General features: G+C 38.0%; 1 protein-coding gene across 4 annotated transcripts in view; it reads right to left on the bottom strand.

Annotated features, from left to right (window-relative positions):
- LOC122677090 (serine/threonine-protein kinase TNNI3K) overlaps positions 1 to 23,658 on the bottom strand; it is a 355,674-nt gene that overhangs the window by 89,396 nt on the left and 242,620 nt on the right. For all 4 annotated transcript variants that reach the window (XM_043876893.1, XM_043876895.1, XM_043876894.1 and 1 more), the window contains 2 exons: positions 20,376 to 20,508; positions 3,553 to 3,662 (listed from right to left, as the gene is read on the bottom strand). In XM_043876893.1, coding sequence (XP_043732828.1) covers positions 3,553 to 3,662; positions 20,376 to 20,508 — 243 coding nt within the window. The remainder of the gene's footprint in view (positions 1 to 3,552; positions 3,663 to 20,375; positions 20,509 to 23,658) is intronic.

Genomic DNA, 23,658 nt, shown 5'->3' on the forward strand with positions numbered 1-23,658 from the left:
ACTTAAGATTTTGAAAACTAAATAACCCATTAGCATGTAAGCTTTCAAGGCCTGAGCTCTTGAATTTAGCATGCCACTACTGTTTGGGGTGAGTATTCCTCCTTGTGCACAGGGATTAAATGTCTTCATAAATATTAGATTTCAGGCAGTGGTAGAATAAGCATTTCTTATTCAAAGCCACACTTATTTGAATTTTATTAGTGATATCCTAGTAAAATGTTGAAACCATATCTTCAGATATAGAATAATATTTCACGTTTCCTAGTGGGTAAAAAAGGTTGCAAAGACAATCTTCTTTTCCCTATCTCCATATATAAGTCTCTGTATCCTTGTAATCTACATGTGGCAATATTACAAAGCTTAAAAGCTTTTAGAACAATGTAAATATTGCTTAGAAGGCCACCTGTCTCCCGTTTTCTTTCCTATTCAGAATTGCTGGCAAATGACAAACTTTTATCTTGAAAAGTCCCTAAACATATTCTCTCTCTTTCTTTCCCATCTTACCTGGATTTCAAATTTTTCTTGCTTTTAATTCCTACTCCTCTCCCTTCTCTGCTTGAGCTCAACTCCTATGCCACCTGTCTGCCTCGCCTGATCCCACTTCATTTTGTCAAGTACCTTGAAGGTGAGAAGAGCACCTACGCAAACTCCTTGCACATTAAGTTTACTATATTCTAATTGCTGAGCCTCTCTGGTGTCTCAGTAGTGAAGAATTTGCCTGCTAATGCAGGAGACGTGGGTTCAATCCCTGGGTCAGGAAGATCCCCTGGAGAAGGAAATGAAAACCCACTCCGGTATTCTTGCTTGGGAAGTCCCATGGACAGAGGAGCCTGGTGGGCTACAGTCCATGGGATAGCAAAAGGGTTGGACACAGCTTAGTGACTAAACAATTCTAATTGCCAGCTCTCTCAGTTTTGTAGAGCTGGTTACACTTTTTCTCTGTAGCTATCTTCCTTTTTCCTTTTCCCACTTTTGAAAACACCTTCATCTTACTGCAGACCCCTTAGCTTTGTTCTCCTGTCACTGCCAATAATGCCCCTGACACCCAAGGGCCTAAAGTACTCTGGTCACCAGCTTTCACTCAGAGGGCAGGGATGACGGTTTTCCTGGACTCTTTCTTCTCATCCATTTCCTAAATCCAGTCTTTTACCTCCTTCTGTTTCCTTGGAGGTAGTTCTCAGGTTTAGCCCTGCTCCTGAATCCCCATGGTAACCATCGTAGTCTTTGTGTTGTAATCAGCCAGATTACTACTGCAATGGCAGCCCAGTCAGAGGCTCTGACTTCAATGTCTTTGGCTTCTGCTTCAGCCCACTAGTTCTCTGCCTTTATTGGGAACAAATCACCTGTGGTACATGTTAAAATGCAAAGTTGCAGGCTCCATCCCAGAGATTTTGATTCAGTAGGTTTAGAATAGGGTTCCAGAATCTTCACTTTGACAAACATTTCAGGGTAATCTGGAGCATGTAACACATAGCCTACACTAGGAAACAATGCTTAGCTATTCCAGTGCACACCATGAGATAATTCAGTGACTGCCTCACCGTAAGAACTACGTACAATTCTCTGAGTGAACAAATCTTTCATACTAAACGCCGGTGAACTTTCCAGAGAATTACTTTAGTCGTATCTTTCACTACTTTAGAGAAAAAATATAATTGTCTAAAATTTCATGTCCAAATTCCCTATTCTGGTTTCCAAAGCTTTCCAAAATCTGATCCCATCTAATAATCAGAACATTTCCCCCCTCTCACTGTTTTCCAACAGGCACCCTCTATCTCTGATAGGCTAATGTTTTCATTGTCCTTTTCTTTTGTTAAATGTTTATTCATTTGGCTGTTCGAGTGTCAGTTGTGGCGTGTGAGATCTTCGTTGTGTCAGGCAGGGTCTTTCTTTGCAGTGCATGGACTTTCTAGTTGTGGCATGCAGGTTCCAGAGGACGTGGGCTTTAGTAGTTGTTGCACGTAGTCTTTAGTTCCTTCACAGCATGTGGGACCCTAGTTCCCTGACGAGGGATCAAACCTGTGATCCCTGAATTGCAAGGCAGATTCTCAACCACTGGACCACCAGGAAGTCCCATGGACTCTTCTGTCTTTATGGGCCTTGGCTAAGAAGACATGCGCAGGAGACAATAATGTGTTTCAAATTTAAGGAATGAAGCAAAGGCAGACATAAAAGAAAGAATAAGAAGTGAAGCTGATAACCTAGCAAACACTGACCAGGCAGTGTGATGTTAGTGTCTTAGATCTAAAGATGAATTTGTTTCAAATGAGGGTCTGGACAGTCCCTCAGTAGCTATTAATACAATGCTCCAGTGACTAATAAGTCTCTTGTGTGTCTTTACTCACAAAGAATTTGCCTTTAGTCTCTTTGTTCCCTATTTGCTGGAACTCCTTTAGCATTCCTTCTCATCTCATCTAATCCTGGTTTCCTTCAATTTTGCTTATAACTGTAAAACCATAAATGTGTATATGATATCAATCTCCATATGACTGCTTAGGCCTTTAAATGCTATGAAGAGCACATCTCCAATGAATCTCCTCACCCATCCCTGAGGCTGTATTCAGTAGAGATTCAATAAATAATTATTTAAGGAAAGAGTGAGAACTAGCCCATTGTTCCCTTTCTTCTCACCACTTAGCTTACTGACCAGCTGAAGACCTTCTGGGCAATTCAGTGATGACTTAGGCATGTCACATACAGAGCCAGCTCAAATTTAGACTGCTGAGATGGATACCACAGCCAAGCCAGGACCCACCTGACTGAGTGACTGAGAAGCTCAGACTTTGCCAGCCAGTCTGAGACTTGGCCTTTCCTACCACACTTTCTCCCCATCCTCCTCTAGAAGAACCACATTCCCGGAGCCCAGAGTTTGTACTGCCCCTGCCTAGCAGTTAAGACTCTTCTACTAAGCACTCAATTTTTGGCCTCTTAGTATTTTTATTTTTAATCTTTAGTAGTATTTTCCTTTGGTCCTATTCTGGTTTCTCCTTCTCATTCTCCAAACTGTTACTGGGGCACCTATCCTACCCCCAAAAAATGAGAAGCCTGCATACTGCGACTAGAGAAAAGCCGGTGTATCAAGGAAGACCCAGGGTATCAAGGAAGGCCCAGCACAGCCAGAAAATTTAAAAAATTAAATTGAATTAAAAAAACAACCACTGGTCATGGAGTCTTTGCTTGAAGGCCTGCCTCTTGGTGAAAGGCCCACACAAATCCATCTTGTGCCAAACTTCTTTCTTGAAAAAATGACTAAGTGTGGCTCAAGCGTAGTTAATAAAATTGCAGCTGAGATGAGACTGAGTCATCTGTCATACCCTGGTCTCTCTTTTACTAATCAGTTGTGAGAAACATTTCAGAACTAGAGAGCAGCAGCAAAGAAATATGAGATGCTCAGACTTCTCGAGGCAATTAGAGACTAAAGAGCAGAAGGCAAATCAGTCTTTCTGCCTTGACAGCCTTAAAATACACATGGAAAGTAGACTTTGGAGCTACACTATTGGTGACAGATTTTGACCATAACACATTTACTAAGAGGAAATAAAAATTACTCACTTCGGGACACGCATTCCACCCTCGCATCAGCAGAGATGCTATGGGCTTTGGGATGGAATAGCCGATGGGAGGTCTGATGTGGTGGTAAGCCATGTCTGCTGCTGCAGCCGCTGCAAACCAAATGGCCATGTCAGTTTTGAAATTCACATATTTATTTCAAGAAACATATGAACAGACAACAAAGAAATCATTAAAAATCAATCTGTGCAACATCAGCAGAGATTCAAAGAGTGTTCTATGATATTTTTTAAAATGCTTAAGCAACATAATGGATAAATTGCTACTGTAAGTTTGTAGCTGTTCATTCTTTTGGTTGTTCATTCAACAAATGGTGAGCAGAGGGGGTTTATATAGGAACAAAGAAACAAAGGAGCATTAGCAGCAAGTAGTACTGGGTGTGTACATGATGTTTTAGAAGTAAAGACTGAAAGGCAAATCGGACCAGGTTATAAGATGTCATAAATCCCAGGCTAATGCATTTATATTACATGTAGTAAGATGAAGTACCACTGAACTTTGCACCCTTGAGAGCACTTGTATCATTTGGGAAAAATAGGTTATTTTTTAAAACTTAAATCTGGTTACTGTTTACAAGAACGTTGGCATTTTAATTTTTAATATGTATAAAGTAGTTATTAGTTGCTAAACTCAGATACTCCAATCCATCATTTTAGCTAATACTGCTCATTGACTGAACTCCCTAGTGTTGCCTGCTTGCTTAGATTTCTGAATATTGCTCATCACAAAGTCCCCATCACTGTTTTGTGATTCTCGGGACTTCTTGGTAGATTCCTGATTGTTGATTATTTTTTCTGTTGTGCAACCAGTGATTTCTGTACTCTCTTGGAAACTAAACTTATGGTTACTTTTATTGAACACGTTTTATATTAAGTATCATAGTAGGTACATACATAAATTATTTCAATCCTTTAAAACTGTGCATGAAAGGTAGGTGTTATTGTTACATGTGTTTGTGTGTGTGTATATATGTGTACGTGTATTGCATGTAGGTGGGGGGGTGTAGGTAGTTAGTTTTTAATTTATAAAAATTTTACTGTAACCGGTAGTTAGCACAGACTCTTTTTTCCCCCGGATTTCATGCTCTCTTCAGCCACTTCACATTGAAAGCACTTCGTAAACAACACATGAAACTCTTTTATTCCTCTGAAGAATTGCTCTGCACCCATGGGAGACTAAAGTTCCAGGACACTGCTTCCTGTGTTCCAGGACACTGCTTAGACACAAGCATCTGTCTCTATCTTAATGACTTTTGAGATATGATCCACAACCACTACCTTTTACCAAAGTTTACTCAAATTAAATTCTGTGTATAGATCTACATCCAGCAGATGTAATGCAATTATATGCAATGTCACTTAACATTTTGCTTTATGGATCATTCAGAATTACTACATAATTTCCCAAAATGTAAAATTAATACTTGTTTTTCATACAAGTTTAGAAAATTAAAATAATTAGAGAGATTATCATCTTATTATTCAGAGGAAACAATGGTTAAAGTATTTTGAGCATTTCTTATATATTCTTCATATCATTGAGCTCATGTCCAATATAAAATAGTTAGGCTTAATATTTATTGATTAGTTATTTGTGTTTGAAATCTTAAGTTCCTTCCCTTTTCCCACCTGGAACTTCAATATTTTCTTCCAATAGCCATCTAACTGTACAGTGGTTCCAGGCTGAGGGGAGAGTCAGGAATTTCATTCCTACTTTTGTCTTCAGTGCCCTTTGTAATATGTTTATTACATTTTCCATCCATTTCTGGCCACTATCAAGTAGACTTACACTTGCTGATACTAAGAAAACAAAGAAACAAAAGACTGCTTATAACATATTTAGCAAATTTAAAAATATGACATAAAATATGTCTTTTGTGTCACAGAAAACTAAGCTTTTTAGGTTCCTGCCAGTGGCTACTCTTGACTATTTCTCATTCATTTTGCAATGATGTAAATAAATAAGCAAACAAATAAACTGATTTTTTATGATCATTGGTCTTCTAACCCTGCTTTTTCACTTTATGATCATTTGGATATTGTTGAGCTGGGGCAGCTATAAGCACATAAACCAGTGGAGTGAACACATTTAAACTAATTATACATCTCCTAATGGGTGGGGAGGGACTATTCATAAAATGAGTTAAACTCAGATGCAGGTGCCAAACATCTCCTCTGAAACTCTTTTAGACTCTGACACCAAGTATATAAAGTTACTTGTTTGCTTCTTGGCACTGTGTCTGAAAAATCAGTTTAAGATGAGTGATATTTAATCCTTCATTATTCAAAGTAGATTCTACAAGGCTTTGGCATCTCCTTCTCCCTTTTGCTTTATGCATTGCTGGCAGTGATACTACTCATTAGCACCTCTGCCAGAAAGTGGGCAATGCAACGTGAGGGTCATGGAATTAAAATTTGTCGCCTTTGAGATTGCTTTGCTTTGTCAGTCTTGCCTAAGTGGCCATGCTACACTAGCAGCCGGGAACTTTCCTGGTATTCCGGATTAAGGAAAGAGAACTGTCAGCCCATTAATCAAATTTTTTAACCTTGATTGCTACATAAAATATGTGAAATGACTTATATAAACATTGGCTTCCCCTTTCACAACTGAAACTTTGCTATTAAAAGAGAATAAGGATGCATTTGAAAATATCAGTAACTTTTTATTGAGTGCCTTTTATTTCTTCAGTACTACCCTGATATAGTTATCAATAATTTGGCAAATTTTATAATCTAGATTCTAGAGTAGGACTGTCCAATAGAACTTTCTGCAATGATGAAAATGACCTTCTGTCCTGCTCAATACAGTAGTATACATCTATTAAGAGCTTAAAATGTGGCTAGTGTGACTGAGAATCTTTTTAATTTTACTTGGTTTCTATTATTTTAAATTTAAATAGCCATGTATGTCTCGTGGTTTCCATACTGTGCAGCACAATTCTAGAGCAGTTCCCATTATCCTGAATGAGAAAAATTAAACACATATTTGTGAGTCAACCTCTGGTGTTTGCATAACCACAGTTTTGATTTGTGAATTCAAGTTCTTTGTTACCAAGAAAAGAAAAGATATGAAAGGAGATTGTGAATGTTGTCTCTCAAAAGAGGCTAGTAACAGAAGAAGCATTCAATACAGCATGTGTTAACCTTCATTCATTTATTCAAAATGTATTGCACATTCTATGTGAGTGATGACAGGCAGAAAAAAATGAAGTATTATGCTTTTCAAAGAAGTACTAAATGAATGAATAATAATGAATTACTGTAATTTTCACTGATTTAATGGTTCAACCATAAGTTCTGAAATGTGATTTTTGCCTGTGATTCCTTTTTCCTTGCATTACGTCTACTGTCCTTTAGGTCTTAGCTTAGATAAACTCTCTCTGGGGGCCCTTCCTATGGACTCCCATAGCACTCTATACTATAATAGCATGCACTTAACTTAATTGCCTAGTTACTTGCTTGTCTCTACAAATAGATCACAAGCTCCTTGAGGTCAGGACTGTGTCTTTTCACCATTGTCTCCTGTGCCAAGCACAATGATTGGCAATTAGCAGTCATTCAATAGATAGGTAATGATAAATCAATAAATATGATAGTTCAAAATATGATTTCATTAGAAAAAATATAGATCATGGTATATAGAACTCACTACACATTTATTATACAAATGAATGAAGATGATGGATTAATGCCAATTAATATGTTGCTCATTATTATGTTTTTAGGACACAGCATAATGCTTAGCTATCAAGAAATGTAGAATGAATACAAGGTTTTGTTTGATGTGAAATTAAAACACACTTAAATTATTGATATCTTGTGACATATTGTTGGAGAAGGAAATGGCAACCCACTCCAGTATTCTTGCCTGGAGAATCCCATGGACAGTGCAGCCTGGTAGGCCACAATCCATAGGGTTGCAGAGTCAGACCCGACTGAAGCGACTTAGCACTAGCATGTGACATATTGAGTCCCATAATGTTATTTTTTGTTCAAAACACTTTGGGAGGGGGCTTCAATAAACTGAAGCAGTATGAACAGTAAGAAATGCCCTTAACTAGGATATCTGGAGGCCTAATTTTCAGTCTAGCTTTGCTTTTAACTCTCTGGGAGATCCCAATTAAGCCAATTTGCCTCTGTGAGTATAATTTCTCTAAATGTAAGATGAAGCAGGGAGGGCACACTGTAATGGTGACAAGCATGGGTTTTGGGGACAAGAAGCCACGAGTTTAAGTCTTGACCATACTTGTTAGTAGCAGATGATATTAAGCATGCATCTTATCCTGATAGAACCTGATTCGTGGGTTACAGTAGAATTAAATAAAAGAAAGTCTACATAGAGCATCTGTCACATTGCTGACTCTCAGCAAAAGTTAGTTGTTGTTGCTATAATCATTACCTACAGATCTAAGGCTCTTACTGATTCTTTTTAGTCTGAGCCTAGAGAACCAGATATCAAAAAATATTATTATATACTTTCTATTCTCTTTAGACCCCAAACAGTGCATTGAGTTACTGCAGATCTTATCTGTCAGATAAGACAGATAACAGACCTTATCTGTCATCAGCCCCAGTTCATAACATGACATAGTCATTGTGGAGAGGATGATTATGCAGTAATCCATGAGGAACTTAATTACCTTTACATTGTTTATGGATAAACTGGTACTAGATTCTGAATTCCTCAAGTAACCTATCACTTCCTGTCTTATGTTTTATAAAAGTAAAAAAGAGAGCAATAAAGTACAATATTTTGTTTGTAAGTTTTGACTAAGATAAAATTGCCAGAATTTTTTTTCTGGTTTGTGTGTATATGTGTTCTAAAAAACACAATTGATTCTACTTCATTGTTTTTAATGGGTAGGGATGTGGTGAAACAAAGAAAATGCAGTCTACCATCCCAGCAAGAGCTAGGACACATTCTTTGTTAAACTGACACTTTTCAATGATGTATCACCAGAGCATACAGCATCTGAGAGAGACCATGAGATTGCAATCTTGAGATTGTACTAAGAATGGCTTAATTTTTTAAACCACATCCCATTCTCATTACAGGCTGTCAGAAGAATAGATTAATTTGCACCATTGTCTGTTCTCATTGCAATCTTTGTCAGTGTAATGAAGTATTGGAATGTTAATATCAGCTATATTCATAGAAATATCACCATCCATTGGACCGATTTGATCTTTCCTGTGATCTGTTTAGTGACTGGCTGGCATTACTCTTCTGAGTGATAAACTGATAGGATTAGCATAGCAAACATAGGATTTCAGAACTTTAGTTCACTCCTATTTTCCCATCACTGCCAAAGCACTGTCCACATCTGCAACGTGCTTCTGCCCTTTGAGGTTATTCTGTATTATGCCCTTTAGGATCCCAATTATATATGGAGCAGAACATAGTCATCTAATATTAAGCAAGGGTAGAAAAAGCAAATGGCTACAAATATATGAGATCTGTGACATAACTGGGTCTCTAAATTACATTAATTCATTTTTTTTGTTTATTTTTATTAGTTGGAAGCTAATTATTTTACAATATTGTAGTGGTTTTTGCCATACATTGACATGAATCAGCCATGGACTAATTCATATTTTTTAAAACCACATGTGACACACGAAAAGTTTGCAAGCCATATTTAGTTACTGGACTGTAGGTTTGCACCTCTGACGTAAAGCCTCAATATGAAGTTTCACCAAAATTTGGCTAAATTGGATAAATTGTCAGTTGTTCTTAATTTGCTGCCATACCCCAAACTTAGTTAAGAGTCTGGCATTAAGGAATCCCAGGACACCGAGTTGAGTCCCCTTGTGAAACAGAAGGCAGCATACATGGAAACAAAAGGAACATAAGAGGCTCTTTTCTCTGGCTCCAAACTCTAATCCAAAAATGTCCTGCAAAATTGAGTAGCTGGTTATAAGGGAATGGGACTGGATAAAATATGGACTGATGAATTGATTCATCCCAGACTTCTTTAGTTTTTCATGATATATGAGAGGAGACAGACCCAGGAGAGAGAGAAAATCTGGGAAGCAGGTGTTGGTTTCCTTCTTTAAAATGTATCCAGGACAGGTCTTGTTTGCCAGGTCATACCAGCTTCTTTTTCATCTTGCCTGATTCTTCTCCCTCTGCTTGGCTTCATAGCTTGGCTCCTCCTCCCTCTCATCTCATCATTTCTGTCAGAGATCTGCTCTCTTCCTGTGTCCATCATCTTCCAGCTGGCTAAGCCAGAGGCCCAGAGGCAGTCCTGGGCTTCTCCCTCTCCTTCGTGCTCTCACCCCAATCCGTCAGCAAGTCCTGTTAAAAATCTCTCAAAACCAGTCTCTCCTTTCTCTTCACTAGTGAAATCCTAGTTAAGATTTCATACATTCTCTTCTGGATTACCTGGTTTCCTTGCTTCTTTTTCAAACCTCTCCAATCTACCCTTTGTTTTGCAGCAAGAGGGAACATTCTAAGAAAACAGAGTTGTACCACTGCCCTGCTTAAAATCCTTCAGTGACTTCCACTATTCACAAAGAAGGCTCTTTACCCTGAAGCTCTTCCTTTACGTGTAGAGCATGTCTCTTGCTGCTGATTCCCTTATAAGCTCTGATTCACCCTCCCGAAAGATGCCCCTGCACCTTGTCCAGGCTGCCTTCTGCCAGGATACCTTTTCCATCTCCCCACTATTTACCTATTAAATAGTATTCATCTTTTAAATATGCAGTTCAGTATCATCTGTCTAAGAATCTTTCCCTGACATCCTATTACACCACCATTCTGGGCAGGAGAGCCCTCCAGGGACCATCCTTTGCACTCTGATTCCCTCCAGTTGGGATATACTTTGTTGATTGTTCTTTTTCTCATGCTCCTTCTACACTATGAGGTCCTGAGCAGTGCTGTTTTCCTCTTTGTCTTACTCTTACTTTAGCACAGTTTCTGGCCAAAGGAGTACCTAATGATGACTTAAGATAATATTTATTGAGTGCTTCCTATTGCCAGCCATCATTCCAACCCTTTGAGGCAGGTCCTACTATTATCCCCATTTAAAAAATAAAGACACTGAAGTACTCAAGTATAGCTTGTTTAAGCAGCTTTGAGTAAGATTACAAGACTCACGCTTTTACACTTATGCCAAGTCTCTTTAGCCTGAAAAATATTTTCTAAAAAATTGAGTTAATTGCCAATGTTTAAAAATCTTTAGATTTCTGAAGAAGCACACAGAAATTAGTTGATATGGCAACAGTGAGTAGGCATCCCTATGTTTCTTTCCTGGCACTGTTTGGCTGGAGCTAGGCAGCAGCTGTCCCCTTGAGTCAGAGCTTGTGATTTCCTGTTCATTACACTGCCCCGCATCAAGTATTTACTTGCTTCCCCTGATTGTGTGGGCATTTGATCGTGGGATGCTGGATGTGATGGCTTTTTCAGTTTTTTCTGAACCTGAGATTATAAGGTTAACTTGAATATATTTTGTATAAAACAGACTCTAACTTTAAATTCTTCTAAAGGCACACTCATCACTTGTATCACTTGTAGTCAATGCTAATATTTGCATTCTATTTATATATTCCTCCCAGGAAGTAGGATTCTGTTAAATCCAGGAGGATGAGCCATGTGTAATGTTGCTGTTCCCATAATTGATAATGCTGTCCCACACTGTAGTCATGGATTTGTTCCTCATTGTAAATGGCAAATATGTAGCTTATATTGAATCTGATCCTTCACATAATTTATTGCTGAACATTTGCTAGACTGCCTAACCACTGCAATGATATTAACAGTCTCAGTTCTTGATGCATGGTAACTGTCTAACTTTAAAAAATTCAGCATCTATCATAAACAAACTCTTTTTTCCAATAAAGTACTATAAATTCTAACATCTGAGATATTGGATTCAAGTTATTCTTTGGTGAGACTTCTGTTTTATTATATAATATTCTCCCTCCAAAAACAGTAAATATTTCTGAGGGCCCATGAGAGAGGGCATCTTTATCTTTTTGAAATATTAATTTTATAATTAGCAAAGGGTAAAAGAGAGATAATTGCAAAAATATATAAGTAAAATATGATAAATACAATAATAAATGACAACCTAGGGCATGGAAGAGACTGCACTTAACTGAATATTGAAGAATTTAGGAGGCTGTTTTTGGAAGAAGTAATATTTAAACTAAGACCTAAAAGTAAATTGGAATTAGTATGATGAAAAGTGGGGAGGAGTGTGTCTGACAAACACCTCCCGTGTGCAGGGACATGGAAGTGAGAGGAAATGTGTCCTGTTGGGGAAACGAAACAGTTCACCGTGACTCAGCATAAAGAGGCTGCGAGTGGTAGGCGCTGGACCTGGAGAGGCAAGAAGCAGCCTAACCACAGGGGCTTTTAGATTGTTTTAAGATTTTTTTAAAAATCTTAAGAACAACGGAACATATTAAAGACTTTAAGTAAGGGGAGCTAGATGATCAAATTTGAGTATCTAGAAAGCTATATCTAGGGCTTCCCTGGGAGTTCAGCTGGTAAAGAACCCGCCTGTTATGCAGGAGACCCTGGGTTGATTCCTGGGTCAGGAAGATCCACTGGAGAAGCGATAGGCTACCCACACTGGTATTCTTGGGCTTCCCGGGTGGCTCAGCTGGTAAACAATCTGCCTACAAGGAGAGAGACCTGGGTTCGATCCCCGGGTTGGAAAGATCCCCTGGAGAAGGGAATGGCTACCCATTCCAGTACTCTAGCCTGGAGAATTCCATGGACTCTATAGTAAACTTACTGTGATGTTTTGCAGCAGTTACTTTACATTGTAATTTTTTCCTTTAGTCCATCAGGATGTACTTTTGGGGGGAAGAAACCCTAGAACCCAAAGAAGAAAATATCGTGGCAGCTAAGCACACTTGTCAGTGCTCCCGTAGGAATTGCTTTAATAGCTGGCATTGCTATCCCTACCATGATCACTGGCATTCCTGTATACCAATAGATTGTTTTAAAAATGTTTTTTTAATCTTAAGAACAAAGGAACATATTGAAGACTAAGCAAGGGGAACTATATGATCAAATTTGAGTGTTTAAAAAGCTATTACCTAGTTATAGTATGGAAATTGGTGAAAAGAAGATGGTGAACAAAACTGGAGACATTTAAGACATTTAAGATATTTGCAGAATTCTACTTGTGAAATAAGGAAGTAGCCATGGAGAGGGAGGTAAGTGGATACATTTGAAAGATATTTAGAAAGAAGGATTGAAAAATAAGAAACCAAGTGAAAAACAAAAGTAAATAAGGAAGGAAAGAAGGATGGAAGTTAGGGAAAAGGAAAGAAAGAAGGAAAGAGAAAAGTCAAGGATGATTTTAAAGTTATTATATGGGCTCCTGACGAATGATAATTCTACTCAAGCACAGAATCATAGGAAGACTTGACCCTGCATTACAATTTGCCCTTATCTTTTATCTTACAGTTGCAGAGAGATTTCAATTTATAAAATTCAGTCACAGAATCATCTCATTTGATCCTCATAGTAATCTCTGTGGAGTCATCACTAATTGCATTTACTGAAGGAGCTTGTGAAGGATACCAGAGGCCAGATGAAATGCGACACATTCAAGAAAGCAAAAGGTTTGAGTGGCTGGAGCACAGAAAGTGAAATAATATGAGCAAAGAGATCTTGAATCATGTAGAGTGTTGCAGGACATATTAAGAATTTTGAGCTTTATTCCTAAGAACAAGGGAAACCATAGGATGATTTTAAGCAATGGTAACATAGTCACATTTATATTCTTAAAATATCATTGTAGTGGATGTATAGAGATTGGAGAGGAAGAGAAGAACAAAGAGAGAATGGTCAAAGAGCTATTGCAGTAAAGTGATAAAGACGGCACTTGGAAATAAGGTGGTGGTGGATAAAACTTTAGATGAAGATAGGGTATATATACTTCACTAATTCTATTCAGTATTGTACTAGAGACCCTTGCCTGTGTGAGAAAGCAAGGGAAATATATGAAAAATACAAATATTTGAAAGAAAGAAGTAAAGTATTCTTTATTTTGAGATGGCATAATCATCTATGTTTAATATCCCCAAAAATGTATAAGAAAGCTACTTGAACTGATAAGTAAATTTAGCAAATTTTTAGGGCACTAGGTTGTTAAAAATTAATTATATCTCTGTACTTACAAAAACCATTATTCATTGAAATTAATAAACCTTTAAAATAGTATCAAGAAACACAAAATGCATAGAAATAATTTAAAAAAATTTTGTAAGGTTTCTATGATGAAAACTACAAACACATTGATGACAGAAATCAAAAACCTAAATGAAGGGAGAGATATACTGTTTATCAATTGGAACAAGTTGTCAGTTCTTCCTGAATTGCTCTACAGATTCACTGCAATTCAGTCAAAATTCCAGCAAGATTTTTTGGTAGAAATAGACAAGCTGGTTCTAAAATTTATATGGAAAAACAAAAACTCTACAATAGCAAAAGCAATTTTAACAAAGAAGAGCAAAGTTGGATTTCTAGATTCACTATAACTTATCAATATAGTATGATATTGACATAAGGGAAGACTTATATTGATGGAACAGAATAGAGTCCATACATATGTGGTCAATTAATTTTTGATAACAGTACCAAAGTAACTTAATAGATAAAGGAAGTGTTTTAAATAAATCATGCTAAAAAAAATGGGCACCCATATTAAAAAAAATTAACAAAGAATACAAATTCAACTCTTACCTTATGCCATTATAAAGTAATTCTAATAGATCTTATAAATATAAAACCTAAACCTATAAAATTCCTATAAGTAAACATAGGAGGAAATATTTGTGATCTTGAGTGTAGCAAGAATATTTTAGATAGGATACATAAAAATATTTATAAGTTTGATAAAGTAAATTTCACTGAAATTAAAAAAAAAAACTTTTGTTTTTTGAAAGGCATTGGTTAGATCATGAAGAGGCAAGCCAAAGACTAGAGGAAACTACTTGCAAAACACATAGCAGATGAAAGAATCTACCTAGAATCTAAATACTCTTATTAGTATATAAGATAATTTAAACAAATAATTCACCAAAGAAAGAGATATAAGCAGCAGATAAACACACAAAATTATCAATATTATTAGTCATTAGAGAAACACAAGATAATACCACAACTATTTACCATAATACACCTACTCAAATTGTTAATAATTTATTTTAAGTAGACAATAAAAAGAGTGCTGGCAAGGATGTGTATCAACTGAAATTCTCATACACTTCTCATATAAGTCATAGTGGTACAGATGCCTTGGAAAAAATCTTACTGTAATATCTAGTAATTATCATATATATTTGTCCAAGAGTAATTTAAACAAACACACAAAAACCTAAATGGTTTTGGCAATTACATTCATAATAGCACCAAACTGAGAATAACTCAGATGATCATCTACTTGTGAATGGATAAATAAAACCAAGGTACATCAACACACTTCTTCATAGATCACAGCCTTGTGGTGAAAGAGCTTGCATAACTCAACAAAGCTATGAACCATGCCATGCAGGGCCACCTAAGATGGACGGGTCATAGTGGAGAGTTCTGACAAAGCGGGGTCCACTGGACCAAGCCACTCCAGTATTATTGCTTCGAGAACCCCACAAACATGAATGGTATGAAAAGGCAAAAAACACGACACTGGAAGATGAACCTCCCAGGTCAGAAGGTATCCAATATGCTGCTGGGGAAGAGTAAAGGGCAATTACTAATAGCTCCAGAAAGAATGAAGGGCTGTGCCAAAGCAGAAAGGATGCTCAGTTGTGGATGTGTCTGGTGGTGAAAGTAAAGTCTGATGCTGTAAAGAACAATATTACATAGGAACTTGGAATGTTAGGTCCATGAATCAAGGTAACTTTGAGGTGGTGAAGCAGGAGATGGCAAGAGTGAACATCGACATTGTAGGAATTAGTGAACTAAAATGGACGGGAATGGGTGAATTTAATTCAGATGACTGTTATATCTACTACTGTAGATCAGAATCCCTGAGAAGAAATGAAGTAGCCCTCATAGTTAACAAGACATGCAGTACTTGGGTCCAATCTCAAAACAAACAGATTGATCTCGGTTCATTTCCAAGGCAAACCATTCAATATCACAGTAATAAGTCTGTGCCTCAATCACTGATGCCAAAGTAGCTGAAGTTGACCAGTTCTATGAAGACTGACAAGATGTTCTAGAACTAACACCAAAAAAAAAGATGTCCTTTTCATCATAGGAGATTGGAATGAAAAAGTAGGAAGTCAAGAGATACCTGGAGTAACAGGCAAGTTTGGTCTTGGAGTACAAAATAAAGCAGGCCAAAGGCTAACAGAGTTTTGTTAAGAGAACACACCAATCATAGCAAACACCTTTTCAACAACACAAGAGACGACTTTACACATTGTTGCTGTTCAGTCACTTAGTCGTGTCTGACTGAGCGACCCCATGGACCACAGCACACCAGGCTTCCCTATCCTTCACTATCTCCTGGAATTTCTTCAAACTCATGTCCATTAAGTTGATGATGCCATCCAACCATCTCATCCTCAATACCCCCATACCCCCTGCCCTCAATCTTTCTCAGCATCAGGGTTTTTTTCCCAGTGAGTCAGCTCTTTGCATTAGGGGTCCAAAGTAGTGAAGCTTCAGCTTCAGCATCAGTCCTTCCAATTAATATTCAGGGTTGATTTCCTTTGGGATAGACTGGTTTGAGCTCCTTGCTGTCCAAGGGACTCTCAAGAGTCTTCTCCAGCACCACAGTTCGAAAGCATCAATTCTTTAGTGCTCAGCTTTCTTTATGGTCCAGCTCTCACATCCGTACATGACTATTGGAAAAACCATAGCTTTGACTATATGGACCTTTGTGGGTAAAGTGATATCTCTGCTTTTTAATATGCTGTCTAGATTTGTTATAACTTTTCTTCTAAGGAGAAAGTGTCTTTTAATTTCATGGCTGCAATCACTGTCTGCAGTGATTTTGCAGCCCAAGAAAACAAAGTCTGTCACTATTACCATTTTTTCCCCATCTATTTGCCACGAAGTGATGGGACCAGATGTCATGATCTTAGTTTTTTGAATGGCGAGTTTTAAGCCAGCTTATTCATTGTCCTCTTTCACCTTCAGCAAGAGGCTCTTCAGTTCCTCTTCACTTTCTGCCATTAGGGTGGTATTATCTGCGTATCTGAAGTAATTGATATTTCTCCTGGCAATCTTGATTCTAGTTTACTATTCATCTAGCTGGGCATTTCTCACCAAATGGTCAATACTGAAATCAGATTGATTATATTCTTTGTGGCTGAAGATGAAGAAGCTCTATATAGTCAGCAAAAACAAGACCTGGAGCTGAAACTGTGGCTCAGATCCTGAGCTTCTTATTGCAAATTTGAAGAAAGTAGGGAAACCACTATACCATTCAGGTATGACCTAAATCAAATCCCTTCTGATTACACAGTAGAAGTGGAAAATAGATTCAAGGGATTAGATCTGATAGACAGAGTGTCTGAACAAGTATGGACAGAGGTTCATAACATTGTATAGGAGTCAGGGACCAAAGTCATCCCAAAGAAAAAGAAATTCAAGAAGGCAAAATGATTGTCTGAGGAGGCTCTTAAATAGCTGAGGAAAGAAGAGACGTGTAAAGTAAGGGAGAAAGGGAAAGATATACTCAACTGAATGCAGAGTTGCAGAGAATAGCAAGGAGAGATAAGAAGGCTTTTTTCAATGAAAACTGCAAAGAAGTACGGAAAAACAATAGAATGGGAAAGACCAGAGATCTTTCAAGAAAATTGGAGATATCAAGGGAAAATTTCATGTGAGGATGGGCATGATAAAGGACAGAAACAGTAAGGACCTAACAGAGGTAGAAGACATTATGAAGAGGTGGCAAGAGTACAGAGAACTGTACAAAAAAGGGCTTAATGATCTAGATAACCATGATGGTGTGGTCACTCACCTAGAGCCAGACATCCTGGAGTTTGAAGTCAAGTGGGCCATAGGAAGCATTACTAAAAACAAAGCTAGTAGAGGTGATGGAATTCCAGCCAAGTTATTTCAAATCCTAAAGTAGGACGCTTTTAAAGTGCTGCACTCAATATGCCAGCAAATTTGGAAAACTCAGCAGTGGTCACAGGGTCATTCCAATACCAAAGAATGGCAATGCAAAGAATGTTCAAACTACTGGCCAGCTGCATTCATTTTGCATGCTAGTAAGGTAATGCTCAAAATCCTTCAAGCTAGGCTTCAATAGTACAAGTACTGAGAACTTTCAGACGTACAAGCTGGGTTTAGAAAAGGCAGAGGAACCAGAGATCAAATTGCCTACATTCGTTGCATAGTAGAGAATGCAAGGGAATTCCAGAAAAAATATCTACTTCTATTTCATTGACTATGCTAAAGCTTGTGACTGTCTGGATCACACACACACATACACACACAATCAACACAATGGAATATTACACAGGAATGTGAAAGAATAAATAACTGATAAATGTACTAACATGGCTCCATTTATTTGACATTCTGGAAAAGGCAAACTTATAGGGACATAATTCAGATCAGTGGTTGCTAGGGGCTGGAGGTATGAAAGGTGAATTGATTCCAAAGAGGCATGCGGGAACTTTTGAAGTATTGGAACTACTGTTTATCATGATTGTAGTTGTGATTATACAGCTGTATATAGTTGTTAAAACTCCTTGCACTATTAGCCTAAAATGGTAACTTTTACTATTTAAGTTATACCTCAACTTCTACTATATAAATTAAACATAATTTTTTTAAAATGACAATTGCAATAATTTAAATGACAAAGATGGTGTCTTGAGCTAGGATGGTGGAAGGTGATGATAAGTAGTGGATAAGTCTAACATGTTCTTAGGATGTAAAATCCATAGGAAGAGGTGAACTGATTTTGATACAGGAGATGAGAAGAAGGGAGACGTGTAAAGTGAAAGTTGCTCAGTTATGTCAGACTCTTTGCAACCCTATGAACCATACAGTCTATGGAATTCTCTAGGCCAGAATACTGGAGTAGGTAGACTTTCCCTTCTCCAGGGGATCTTCCCAACCCCAGGATCGAACTCAGGTCTCCCACATTGCAGGCGGATACTTTACCAGCTGAGCCACAAGGGAAGCCAAGAAGAAGCACAAGGAAAGAACAAGGGAAGCTCTGATAAAAATACTACAACATGTCTAGAATTACAGTGGATTTTTTTAAATATACTCATAAATCTTATCAGAAATCATATTCTAAGAGGTAGAGAGATGATAACAGATCAGAACAAGAAATAAACAGCAATTCTTTTCCAGTTCAAAATAGAGTTCTCTTATCTACATTATAATAAGGGCCAGATTCCATCATTTAAAACTATAAAAGCATATAGAGAAAGGTTAGGACAATTATGCACAGAGCATATACTTTGTGAAAAGCTCTTGGTTAGACAGTATGCAGAGTGTAATTAAAGACCATATGGTTATTAGGAGGAAAATACCTTGAAAAGACAGTATGAGATATGGCTATTGCTCTGCACATGAATACTAATAAATATTGTGATCCTGGTTAAGACTCTGAACTTGTGTGAATATCCACAGTTATAAGGTATGTCTTTCCCTAACATCCCTCTTGACTTGATCCTTCTGACATATTTGTGCTTCCCTGGTGGCCCAGACATAAAGAACCTGCCTGCAATGAGGGAGACCAGGGTTTGATCCCTGGGTTGGGAAGATCCTCTGGGGGAGGGCATGGGAACCCACTCCAGTATTCTTGCCTGGAGAATCCCCATGGACAGAGGAGCCTGGCAGGCTGCAGTCCATGGGGTTGCAAAGAGTTCGGACACAACTGAGTAACTTTCACTTCACTTCTGATATATTCTGATAAGGTGACCACTTAAGGAGCTTACACTATAATTCATTATAAAATTTCTTTATGATTTAATTTGAAAACTACTTTTGAATCATGGTAAGTTTTAGGGATGCAAAGTCAAGGGGTTTTTAGATTCATGGTGGATGCAAGTAAGTAAACAGTGTGACCAGACAAAAAAGCAGAGCAAATAAAATGGAGAGAAATGCAAATCAAATTTACTTCAAATATTTGTACATTTTCCCCTGTGATTAGATTCCCTACCTCCATCTTCCTCAGTTACACAGAGTGTAATGTATATTATCAAATATAATCAACAACAAAATTATAGGCTCACTCACAAAGTCCCAGTTTTCAAATGCATCTATATATGTAATACAAAATTAGAAAAAGCCATTCTCCTTTGTATAATGTGAGACAAGCCAAAAGCAGACCTGATAGATAATTTTTGTGTGTTGCTATTTTCAGCTCACCCTTATATGCACACCAAAAAGGCATTTCTAAATCAAATCTCAAAAAGTAAATATGGTGTAATTTACATTATTTGTACCCACATTCCACATGGCCATAGTCATCTGCTTGTTTCATTAACAACAGATAAATCAAAATCTCAAACATTAATAATAAAATATACCTACCCTTCTGTGTGTCTGTGTCCAAAATCATATAGTTATAGGCCATTAAGTCTTCTGGATTGGGCACATACCTTGAGACTGTTTCTTTACTTCTCACCTTGGCAATCCACCAAGAACTGTCATTTTGGGGGAACAATGTTTCTTGAATTTGTGAAAATGCAGAGAACTCTGGAGATCAGAGAAACCTTTTTTTTTTTTTCCTGGCTGTACCCTGCAGCTTGTGGGATCTTAATTCTCCAAGTAGGGCCCTCGGCAGTGAAAGCACACACGCCTGGCCACTGGACCACCAGGGAATTCCCTCAGAGAAACCTAACTGCAGCATGGCTTACCTGGCTTGAGATGAGCGAAGGGAATTTCTCCCGTGAGAAGTTCCCACAGACACAGCGCATAGCTGAAGACATCCGCCTTGATTGTGTAGCGTGTACACTGTGTGAACACCTCAGGAGCCATCCAGCGGAGGTTCTGCGGGTCAAAAACCATCCACAAGTCACTGACCAAGTGTTTAGTTCTTCTACTGTAGGACAGTGCTCTTCTTAGCGAGGATTTGTTAAGTATTCTATGTTCTCAAAAATATAAATGTAAAATAACATCAATACTGCCCTCAATGTGTGCAATAATAAACTGGCACGTTCACACAGAAATGGTGTTTACTGCTACCTTTTAGTTTTTCAAAGGGCGCTTTTTTAATCATTGGAAGATCATGAAATCCATAATTCTTCCAAATATACTGCAGCAATACTAATTGCCAAGTGAAATGGTGAGCACAGCAGTGGCACTGTTTTGCTTATCTCTGAGTATCTTTCCCCTGGAAGCCTTGCAAGTTTCTGAATAGCCATCCATGGATTCATCCAAGAACTCTATGCCTCGCTGGGTGTGAATCATGCACTCTGGGGGGAAGCATCTCTCCTTTAGAGCTTCAGGTTGTAATTTAGGAAGTCACTAAATTAGACCAATAAATAGTGCCCTGATGACTGAGGAGAGAAAGGGTCTCAGGGGAGTGCCCAGAATATTTGTGTGAAGGAGATTTCTCACTGGCAGGATCAGGTCTGTCATATCTCCTTTGTTTGCCCAGTGGTGTTATTTCTAAATGCTGTTTGTGCAATATTCTTGAAAGCAAGCCCATAAAACATGACAAGTTTCTCCGTACAAAGTTCTACCCTCATGTTTTGATGGCATCATTTACATTCTTTTTATTTGCAATTGTATATTTTTCATTTTTAAATATAAGTTTCCATTATGGGATGCAATTGCATAAATTTGGTTTATGTGTGGTTTAAGAAAAAGAATACTAGAGTTAGGAAAAGAAAATTCTAGTTCTGGCCCTACTATCAACTACTTGGGTCGTTCTGAGAGTCTCCTATGCTTCTTGGACCTGAGATTCCTCAAGGGTAACACAGGAGGAAGGCCCTTCTAGCTCTAAAATCTCATGCCTTCATAATCATATCAATGAACTTTGCCAAATACCTTCTGTCTTTGTATTTCCCCTGAAAGAAACCAGTATTCTCTTATTACTCTTAGTGATATTTTGTGTGTAGTGCTGCCTGCTGATAATTCTTTTGAAGAGTCTACATTATTTTGAAGTCATGCATAATTGCAGCTTGCCAAGAATGTCTTTATTTCGATTATGGTGCTTATATGCAATCCTTCCACATGAGCTTTCACATTCCAAGTAGCCTCCAATTATATAGCAGATTATGAGTTTTGTCACAACATTGCATCAGCAGAAGTAAGCATAGAGTATGCCCATTTTTTCCCACAGGTGGTAATAGAATAATTAGCAAACTTATATCAGGCCACATAACTAGTTAGAAATAAAATAGCCTTCAAAATAAATCTTGAGTAGGGCTGTGCTTAAAGACTCCACTCCTAGGATAGAAGAATGTTACTTGCTTTGGTGAAATTCAATTCAATTTCATTCAACAAAAGGATATTTAACCAGAGTCTCCACTGGCTACATTTTAGAATCTCCAGGGGAAACTTTTAAAAGATACATGTACTGAAGATGAACTCTAGGACAAGGAGATCAGAATTTCTGGGGCTTGAATTCAGGTTGAATGCTCTTACAAAAGTTTCCAAAGTGATTTCAATGTGCAGCCATGGTTGAGGTCCACTGAGTTAGCTATCTCTATGTCAAAGATGCCAGATAAGATCTGTATGTCCTGTCAAAAAAAGGACCCACTCTTCCCACCTCTCTCATTTCTTACCATACTTCTCCTTTCTTACTCCACTCCAGTCAGTCTGGCCTTGAACACACAACCGACTCTCCTGCTGCAGAGCCTTTGCACTTACTGTTCCCTCTTCTATCCTGCTCTTCTCCTCCTATGGATAACTCCCACATAGGTCTCTTGTCAAATTCTTTCTTTCTATTTCACTCATCTAAATGACACCCCCATCACTTTACATTTATCTGCTCTTTGTTTTTTTCCTTCATAACACTTATCACCACCTGATATATATTTTACTAATTTGTTCAATGTTTATCTTCTCCAATTAGAATATTAGCCCCATAAACACAAGAACTTTGTCATGGCAATATTCCCAGTTCCTTGAAAAATGTCTGACACTTAGTAGGTATTCCATAAATGTCTGCTGAATGAATGAAATTTAACTGGGGAAACCAGCACGCTTAATACTTAACCCATGTTGTGGTTCCTGCCTTTCTCTTTAACTCGTCTCCCACTTTGTCTTTCTCACACAATGCATGCCAACAATGCCAAGCTATTTAAAGTCCTCAAGGAAAGCTGGTGTTTCTCCCTCCTCTGTGCCTTTGTTCACGTGTTCATTCTGTTTGAATTGATTTATTCCTGTTCATTCTACCTGAGCTCCCATGAGGCTTTGCCACATCTTTATCATTGAATGTCCATACTGCCTTCACCCTTACTTGCATATGGTTTTTCCCGCTACAAAATGAGTTACTTGAGATCAAAGACAAGCTTTTATTCACATCTTGTATTCCTGGCCCTTTGTACAATGCCTGACGCATTGTAGACCCTTCATAAATGTTTGTTGAGTGAGTAAGAGTACTACCTAGCAGTGTGAAAAAAGTGCTACAAAAGCACATACAGAAAAGTGTGTGGGGAGGAGGTGGAAGGGGCAATTTACAGGACGGAAGGTACTTAAAATGGATAAACTTTTCTTGGCCATGCAAGATAATAAGATTTTCTCAAGGTGGGATGCAATGAAAGGTTTTTTGGGCAGAGAATATGACCCTGGCAGAGTCATAAATCTGTGAAAGTGAATGAAATATTTGGGGAATAGCCAGATGGCTTGTATTTATGTTGCTGGGGGCATAGGGGACTTAAGAAAATGTTTAGTGGGAAATGAAGTCACAGAAGAGTCTTGGGTTCAGACTGGGGGGAGAGTGTTATAACATTTTAATGCTTCCCAGGTGGTGATAGCGGTAAAGAATCTGCCTGCCAATGCAGGAGATGCAAGAGAAGTGGGTTTAATCCCTGGATCAGGAAGATTCCCTGGAGGAGGAAATGGAAACCCATTCCAGTTTTCTTGCCTGGAAAACTCCATGGACAGAAGAGCCTGTGGACTATAGTGGACTATAGTCCATGTGGTCGCAGAGTCAGACAGGACTGAATGTGCACACACACACACACACAA

Source organism: Cervus elaphus, chromosome 20 (genome assembly GCF_910594005.1).
Source record: "Cervus elaphus chromosome 20, mCerEla1.1, whole genome shotgun sequence".
In the NCBI taxonomy this organism is placed as follows: domain Eukaryota; kingdom Metazoa; phylum Chordata; class Mammalia; order Artiodactyla; family Cervidae; genus Cervus; species Cervus elaphus.